Source organism: Triticum dicoccoides, chromosome 7B, assembly GCF_002162155.2.
Source record: "Triticum dicoccoides isolate Atlit2015 ecotype Zavitan chromosome 7B, WEW_v2.0, whole genome shotgun sequence".
In the NCBI taxonomy this organism is placed as follows: Eukaryota; Viridiplantae; Streptophyta; class Magnoliopsida; order Poales; family Poaceae; genus Triticum; species Triticum dicoccoides.
In genome coordinates, this window is record NC_041393.1 from 23975549 (window position 1) to 23984905 (window position 9357).

Below are 9357 nucleotides of genomic sequence, written 5' to 3' on the forward strand. Positions count from 1 at the left end.
TGTCAATATAGTTATTCCCTTTGCCATTGGTATGTTACTTGGCCGAGATTCGATCGTCGGTATCATCATACCTAGTTCAATCTCGTTACCGGCAAGTCTCTTTACTCGTTCCGTAGTGCATCATCCCGCAACTAACTCATTAGTCACATTGCTTGCAAGGCTTCATATGATGTGCATTACCGAGAGGGCCTAGAGATACCTCTCCGATACTCGGAGTGACAAATCCTAATCTCGATCTATGCCAACCCGACAAACACCTTCGGTGATACTTGTAGAGCATCTTTATAATCACCCAGTTACGTTGTGACGTTTGATAGCATGCAAGGCATTCCTCCGGTGTCTAGGAGTTGCATAATCTCATAGTCGGAGGAATATATATTTGACACGAAGAAAGCAGTAGCAATAAAACTGAACGATCATTATATGAAGCAAACGGATGTGTCTTGTCCATCACATCATTCCACTAATGATGTGATCCCGTTATCAAATGACAACTCATGTCCATGGTTAGGAAACCTAACCATCTTTGATCAACGAGCTAGTATAATAGAGGCATACTAGGGACACGTTGTTTTGTCTATGTATTCATACATGTATCAAGTTTCTGGTTAATACAATTCTAGCATGAATAATAAACATTTATCATGAATAAGGAAATATAAAATAACAACTTTATTATTGCCTCTAAGGCATATTTCCTTCAGTGCACCATATACACGGACGGGAACTTGGGACTCCATTTTTTTAGAAAACCCCACCCATATATTAATTAAATTAGAATGGTCATACAATCATTCACTACAGCATCCGCCACACACACCGGAACACTATTAATAAGAACACCGTCAGACCTATTATTAAAACTAAACTTAGCTATCTCGTGTGCCACCATATTAGCTTCCCTGCTAATCTTGGAAATCTTTACATTCGCCAGCATCTTCGAAATACTCAATGCTTCCTTCTTAAGGTCAACAAGGGGAGATATGTCAAAACTGTTTTTTTTTCTAAAACACCAACCACAAAAGAACAATCAGTTTTTAAAATAATGGGTTTGTAAAGGGTTATACCGATATATAATCCGGAGATTGCCACTCTAAATTCCGCTTCTTCAATGCTATAGCTGGCTCCAATATAATTCCAAGAGGAAATTACTACTTCTCCAACATGGTTTCTGACCACCACCCCCAGACTCGCGGCGTTGATTGCCTCCACAAAACTTGCATCGACGTTAATCTTGAACAACTCCGCGTTGCGAGGTCGCCAACTAGCAGGCTTCCTCTCCACATTATTCGAACCCTCCTCCAATTCCTTGCCTTTTTTACTTATCCTTCCCTGCGCTTTTATGTGACAAGACGAAAAAGAAGCCCAGTAATTTTGTACAAAATTCACAGAGGCTGGGACTCCATTTTTCGACCACTAGATACAGAAATGCCCGACTCATAGTCTTTGTCACTCGCTCCAGGGTCCGGCAACCGGCTCCTTTCATATTCTGCTTTGTGAATTCAGTTATTCATTCATTGTGCACGTACGTGTTTGCCAAGTAATTTAGTTTCCATGCATGTGTTGAGCTGCCGTGAGTTGCCTTCCCTTGCAAGTAATCAATCAGGCATAATCAAAACAAAGTAAACGGAAATCTGATACCCACATGTTAAAAGATTTGAAGTAAATCCTTCATAACGTGAAAAATATGAAACAAAAATTCAAATATGAATGCCTTTTCTTTTCTGGGAATTAAAAGATAAACATTGAGAATTTATGAAAAGCAGCATAGTGCCCGTGTGTATGTGTTTGCAATTTTTTTTGTATTTCGGCCCACACACTATTAGTCTCGAGAACATATTGGACCCAATTGTGGTAATCTCATTGCAATAGTAACTAATGAAAATATCTCGTAGGGAGTTTAGTGCACACAGGTGCGCTTTAATTCATTCTTGCATCACTTCTTCGTATAAAATAAGCATTGTTTGACCCTAACGTGCAGCACCTCAAAGTTAAAGATGATCGGAGGCATATCCACATTCCGGTTCATGCGAATATGAATCAAACAAAGCCAGATGAGAGAATAAGAAAATATAAATGTCTTTTTAGGGGTTTCAAATAGGTGAATGTTGAATGGGAATTCATGAAAACAAGTTATCAGCCTGTGCGCCTGCATAGATTAATAGTTATTACAAAAGATAAACAATAAGTTTTTTGTGCATCTTCAACTAATATGATGAATGAGATGTTGTGACATTCACCTACGTATTTTATTTTTTTGAACATAGTACAATTGCAGATACTCACATACACAAATGAACATCGTCTAAAAGTCCGAAATAAATCAAAGAAAATGCAAACACCAATAGCAAATCGCCTAGGACTTGAACCCTGGTGGACTAGTTCCACCCCAAGTAACCTAACAATCCGTTACGCTCAGTTCGCATGCACATATTACATACTGACACACAACCGAGAAATAAGAGAACAAAAATTATAAAACATGTAGTTTTAGGTAATCCGACTTTAAAGAAAATTAAAGCACTCTTTAAACATTTTAAAAGGGAGTTGTCTTAGTTTGTTAAGTCTTACAAATGAAATAAAAGATAAAAGAGGTATTACAAAGTCCATTGCTACATCGCCAGTTCAACACCCATGTTGACACATAAATATCCTGATAATAACTCAAACTTATTGATAACCATTTGTTGTAACATTGAACAAGTCCGCAGCGAATTGATCAAATTATAGATTATCAATTCGAAGTTTTTAAAAGAAGTGTCCAGTTGATCAATTTCTAAAGTTCTGTATACTCAACTTTTATTTCGCTCATTTCAACTTGGTGGATTTTTAGACGAAGGCTGAAGGAGCTTCTGATGGTGTCAGTTGCCATGTTTCTATCACCACATCTTAGTTTATATTAGGCGATCGACGGTAAACCTATGGAATTGGAGCCCCCAAATAAGGTACATGCACAACCTCCGTCGGCCAGTTCCAGAGCTATAAAGTCAGAAGAGCCACCGAACCAGCCCCCCAACTCGTGCTTAGAATAGTGTGAGAAGAGCAAGGACGTTGACAAGTTCATAGGCAAGTCAACTCCCAGCCTAACAACCATACAGTGACTATGAGAAGCAGGCCCAGTGGACGGAGACATGGAATCAAACATATACTATCTACTCCTACACATGTACACGAACTGCAAGCTATCGAACATATATATTGTGCTACATTGCCGGCTTGCTTGTGCAATGGAGCGATCAACGCCGCGAACAATGGGACCAACACCGTGGCTGCTGCTTTTCTGCCTCACCGTCGCCGCGGCGGGCGGCGTCCTCCAAACTGCTCGCGCCCAGCCTGACAGCAACGGTGTGTTCTAATATTGATCCCATGTTCACAACACAATTTTCGTTCTCTCTTTTTTTTTCTGTGGAAATTTTTCACTCTCTTTTGCCACGCATTGATCATAGGCATATGCTGTTGTATCTGCGCGTGGTCGATGGACTGATCGCATGTTTTTTACACTGAAGGGTTCATAAGCATAGACTGCGGTCTTCCAGGGAAGACGAGCTACGCGGAAGACACCACTAAACTCCCCTATGCTCCGGATGCCGGCTTCACCGACACCGGCACCAACCACAACATCTCAACTGAGTATGTAACCTCGTCAACCGGCAGGAGCTGGCACAACTTGCGCAGCTTCGCCGCTGGGGTGCGCAACTGCTACACACTCCTCTCCCTCACGTCCGGGCTCAAGTACCTCGTCCGAGCCAAGTTCATGTATGGAAACTACGACGGCCTTGACAGTCCGCCCGTGTTTGACCTCTATGTTGGCGTCAACCTGTGGACGACGGTAAACATCACGGGGCCGGAAGGGAAGGTGTCCACAGAGGTTATTGTTGTGGTGCCGGACGACTTTTTGCAGGTCTGCCTGGTGAACACCGGCGCCGGGACGCCCTTCATCTCTGGCCTGGAGCTGAGGCTGCTGCACAGGACGCTCTACCCGCAGGCAACCACGACGCAGGGCCTCGTCCTCTCGTCCAGGCTCAACTTCGGCCCAACCAGCGAAAACAATGTCATCAGGTGAACCAGATACCAAGCAAAGTTTTTCTCTCACCTCAAAAAAAAACAAACAAAGTTTTTCTCCGGTTTTTGCCTCCCAAGCACATGTTTCCGGGTGAACAACAAATTTGAGAAAACAGTAACAGAAATCAAAACAATATAAAATTTGTGGGAAATAAACATGTTTTGTTACTGCATACAAATTGTAATGAAGAAAAGACGTATTTTGTGATTTGGAGAAAAAGGAAAAGAAATCATTTTTTTGCCTAGATCAAAATATAAAAGGGAGTGCCTAGGACTCATCTAGATGAGACACAATTTGGTCTCATTCAACTGAAAAACAAAAACAAATACAAAGTAGTACTACAACCCATGTCAGCACACACGCATCTTATAGTATCACATCTAATGGCTATAAAGGTGAATGAGACATAACAAAAGCTCAGCTAGATGAGTTCTACCAAAGCCGATCAAAATATGCCATTTCTTCCAAAAATTTCGCATGCAGCTAAGGCAAAACATGTTTGCTGTAACAAAATAGAAAATTATTGTTTTTTCTTTCTTTCGAATTTCCTGTCCACCCAGGGCATGTGAGTTAGCTTGGCCTCCATTTTGAACATCCATTGTTTTCCTCTAAGTTTTCATTTCTTCCATGGCACTAACCCTACGTGACACAATTGATCAGGTACCCGGACGACCCACACGACAGAATATGGGTCCCTCGGGTCAACTCGGCAACCTGGACCGAGATAACAACGACGAACACGGTGCAGCACGAAGAAGGTGACTTGTTCGAAGTGCCAACTGCGGTGATGCAGACAGCAATCATGCCGCGGCGGAACGCGTCCAACGGCATAGAGTTCTCCTGGGATCCCGTGGCGCAGTCCAGCGACCCATCGCCGGGGTACATCGCAATCATGCATTTCTCCGAGCTGCAGCTCCTCACAAGCAACAACGTGCGTGAATTTTTCGTGAGCATCAACGGCGAGCCATGGCACCCAAACGGCTTCACACCCAAGTACCTCTATGGCAGCGCCACTTACAATAGCTTGCCCTCTCGGAAGAGCCAGTATAACGTCTCCATCATCGCCGCACCCAACTCAACACTACCACCTGTAATCAACGCTCTCGAGGTGTTCTCCGTCATCCCTACGACCATCATCGGCACAGACTCCAGAGATGGTATGTGCATTCTGTACAGACACGTATAAAATATGTACATGACCACAATAGTGCACGCCTAAAAAGGAAAATCAAATCACAATTTTTCTAAATTATTGTCAAACCGGATCAGTATCATCTCAAAGTTTTTTGATCGACATCTAACAGCCTCCTCTCAAGTCACTCCATATATAACATTATACTAGTACTGACTTAAAATTGCAGTTACAATAAAGTAGAGTACAATTTTTAGGCTTAGTAGTATGTAAGTTTTCATATGTTTTAAGGCAACGGAGAATTAGCAAATGTGAACAAAACAATTGGTGCTACTAACTGCAGTGTCTGCCATGGCTGCAATCAAGACAAAGTATAAGGTGCTGAAGAACTGGATGGGTGACCCATGCGTTCCCAATAATATGGTATGGGATACATTGACTTGTGACTATGCCAATGCAAGCCCTCCAAGGGTCAGAAGCATGTAAGTAGTTCATATCTGCATGGAATATATATTTATGCTAGGGACAATTATAATTAGAAATGTCAAAATAACAAGATGGTTTCATTGCTACCGTGGAGTAAAGTTGATCACTTAATGTTTTCTCTATGTAGAAACATGTCCTCCAATCGTCTCGGTGGTGATATATCGTCTTCTTTTGCAAGCCTCGAGAACATCCAATACTTGTACGTCTAGAGTACTTCTGGATCTATTTTGGCCTCTTTTATAGTTGATGGCTTGGTGAAAAAAATGCTAAGGACCATGTTTCATATCTTGCAGGAATCTGTCAAATAATAATTTGATAGGCTCAATCCCAGATGCTCTTTCACAGTTAAAATCACTGACAGTTTTTTAAGTCAGACAACTTTTATCAAAATTCACCCATTCCTGTGACTGCTTTGAGCAATGTAAATAGCCTTTTTTTTCTATAGAGATTTGTCAGGTAACCAACTCAGTGGATCAATACCCTCTGGACTTCTCAAAAGAGTTCAAGATGGCTCCCTGAATCTAAGGTATTTTTTATTCATTTTAATTCCCATATCTAACATGATACTTGATCAATTTATGTATGCTTCTTCCTTTCATGTATTCCTAGATATGGCAACAATCCAGACCTCTGCGCCAATGGTGATTCATGCCAGCCAGCTAAAATAAAGAGCAAGTTGATCATCAAAATTGTTGTCCCTGTAATTGTGGTTGTGGTGGTAGCAATGGCACTAATCTTTTACTTTCTGAGGCGAAAAAAACAAGGTGAGGTTTTGGCATTAGAACACCAATTGTCTACTTTTCTTCACAAAAAATAGATGCCTAAGTTTTATCTTAGGTTAAACTTTTTTATGTTTGACCAAATTAACTGAAAATGTCAATATTGTACCAAATAAATATGTTCTTATTACATATTTCAGGATCAATCTTTCGATATTGACTTACTAATTCAGATGTTGACACATTTTCATGAAAGCTTAGTCAAACTTAAGAGATGCTGACTTCAAACAAAACTTAGGGGGGTCTATTTTGTTATTCTGTTTTGGGGTGAGAGGGGGGGGGGGCTTCCAGAGGAGTAATATTTTCCCAATGGATCCCTGGACACTACTAATGTTAGTTGTGCTATTCAACACATATATAAGGTTTGATGAACAACTCCGTGAAGCCACAAAATGATCCGATGGCGAGCTATGCGTCAGGAAGCGATGTCTACGGGGACGGCTCGTTGCGACTTGAGAGCCGTCGGTTCACATATGAAGAGCTCAAGATGATAACGAACAACTTCCAGCGAGTACTCGGTCGAGGAGGGTTCGGGTACGTCTACGATGGTTTCCTAGAAGATGGCACTCAGGTGGCAGTGAAGCTGCGCTCTCAGTCTTCCAATCAAGGCGTTAAGGAGTTCCTCGCGGAGGTAAGAACTTCTTTCTTGGGCCACACTTGATGTTTACAAGTAGAAATGTTTTGTCAAAAAAAATTAGGAGAGGAAGATGATAACTTAGAAACATTTGTCCAGGCTCATATTTTGACCCGGATTCACCACAAGAATCTTGTCTCCATGATTGGTTACTGCAATGACGGGGAGTACATGGCACTTGTCTATGAGTACATGTCAGAAGGGTCCCTGCAAGACCATATTGAAGGTATAGAGGTTCTCAGTCATTTTTTTCGATTTCAGTGTCTCTTAAGTAGTTTAAAACTGAGAAAATTGCAATCTGATTGTAGGAAGAAAAAACATCGAGGGATGTTTACCCTGGAGACAGAGACTCCGAATTGCACTTGAATCTGCGCAAGGTGCACCCTTCAATATTTTGAGTTCGTTGTTCCTGAACCTTTTATGTTTGAAACTTGGGCACTAGCTGGTATGTTGATGTGCAGGATTAGAGTATCTACATAAGGGGTGCAACCCGCCCTTAATTCATAGGGATGTGAAGGCCACAAACATCCTCTTAAACACGAAGCTGGAGGCTAGGATCGCCGACTTTGGACTGTCCAAGGCCTTCAATAGTGAGAGTGACACCTATGTGTCCACAAACACACTTGTGGGCACGCCGGGATATGTTGATCCTGAGTACCAAGCAACGATGCAGCCAACAGCCAAGAGCGATGTGTACAGCTTTGGTGTTGTCCTTTTGGAGTTGATTACAGGGAAGCCAGCCATAGTGCGGGAGGCAGAGCCAACTAGCATCATCCAGTGGGCAAGAAAACGGATGGCACTAGGCAACATTGAAAGTGTGGTTGATGTGAGCATGCGTGGAATTTACGATGTCAACAGTGTGTGGAAGGTGGCAGATATCGCACTAAAGTGCACCTCGTATGCGTCGATGCAACGGCCCACAATGACAGATGTTGTGGCACAGCTACAGGAGTGCATCGAGCTCGAGGAGGGCCATGCCGGTGGAGACGTGAATGTTGACTTCCATGCCACTGGTACCAGGGACAACCCGAACCTGAGTTATGGCTCTTATGGAGGCGATCAATCCACTGATATGAGCCAGAGCAGCACCGCATTTGACATGGAGCAAAATGATAAGAGGGTACTTGCAATGTCCATGGGTCCTGTTGCACGTTAAAGACCGTTATGTTCTGAACCATTTATGAATTTGTCATTATATCTATGTTTTAGATCCGATCTTGCAAGTTATAGTCACCTACTACGGTTATGATCTGACAACCCCGGAGTGACAACAACCGGGCCCACTCTCGGTGATGACCGTAGTTTGAGGAGTTCATGTATTCACTATGTGTTAATGCTTTGTTCCGGTTCTCTATTAAAAGGAGGCCTTAATATCCCTTAGTTTCCAATATGGACCCCGCTGCCACGGGAGGATAGGACAAAAGATGTCATGCAAGTTCTTTTAATAAAGCATGTATGACTATTTACAGAATACATGCCTACATTATATCGATGAACTGGAGCTAGTGCCGTATCGCCCTAGGTTATAACTGTCACGTGATGAATATCATCCAACAAGTCACCGATCCAATGCCTACGAATTTATCATATATTGTTCTTGCTAAGTTACTATTATTGCTACTGCTATCGTTACTGATACAATATCACCGCTACCACTGTTACTGTTATCGTTACTACTGTTGCTATCATCAAAACTGTCATACTACTGTGCTACTAATCACTTTGCTGCAGATAATTAATCTTTAGGTGTGGTTGAATTGACAACTCAGCTGCTAATACCTTCAAATATTCTTTGGCTCCCTTGTGTCGAATCTATAAATTTGGGTTAAATACTTACCCTCGAAAACTGTTGCGATCCCCTATACTTGTGGGTTATCACCCATGCACACCACGGCACGCTCAAGGTCCTCCTATATAGAAGGACGGAGGTCTCAGGCTATCAGCAACATCTAGTGTGCTACCACGGTACGGCTGAGGCCCCAAAGTACAACGGAGGTACCACTGCTCCCTGCTAGCCTCATAGTGTTTATGCTAAGATACGCAATGAAATCCATTTTAGTGAATTCTATCGCACATATGGACATCAAATTAGTTGATGGTACATTTAGGAAACCTTATGCTATTATTCCTCATGTTTATGTTGTTCTTGGAACCCGTAGTTACCCATTGATTTTGTTGTTAGGAAAATTCCTGAGAATTCAATACATGGATTACCCCATACTTTCAGGGGTTGCCTGCCTATTTCCTAGGAAGGTTCCTTCTC

At 42.1% G+C, this 9357-nt stretch overlaps 1 protein-coding gene across 1 annotated transcript; it reads left to right on the forward strand.

Annotated features, from left to right (window-relative positions):
* The first annotated feature begins 3227 nt into the window (after positions 1 to 3227).
* Positions 3228 to 8250, forward strand: LOC119341331 (probable LRR receptor-like serine/threonine-protein kinase At1g05700). Its single transcript, XM_037613206.1, has 12 exons — positions 3228 to 3345; positions 3507 to 4059; positions 4724 to 5220; positions 5539 to 5677; positions 5809 to 5880; positions 5975 to 6046; positions 6127 to 6207; positions 6291 to 6445; positions 6823 to 7091; positions 7194 to 7320; positions 7403 to 7471; positions 7556 to 8250. The coding sequence occupies exons 1-12, from the start codon at positions 3228 to 3230 to the stop codon at positions 8248 to 8250; spliced, it is 2847 nt and encodes a 948-aa protein (XP_037469103.1).
* Positions 8251 to 9357: the final 1107 nt, after the last annotated feature.

Excerpts from the sequence above, each read along its gene's own strand:
- LOC119341331 (XM_037613206.1), top strand. The coding sequence starts at position 3,228 with ATGGAGCGATCAACGCCGCGAACAATGGGACCAACACCGTGGCTGCTG. Across the intron at positions 5,881-5,974 it reads CTCGAGAACATCCAATACTT|GAATCTGTCAAATAATAATT; the intron begins GTACGTCTAGAG and ends CATATCTTGCAG. Across the intron at positions 6,047-6,126 it reads TTAAAATCACTGACAGTTTT|AGATTTGTCAGGTAACCAAC; the intron begins TTAAGTCAGACA and ends TTTTTTCTATAG.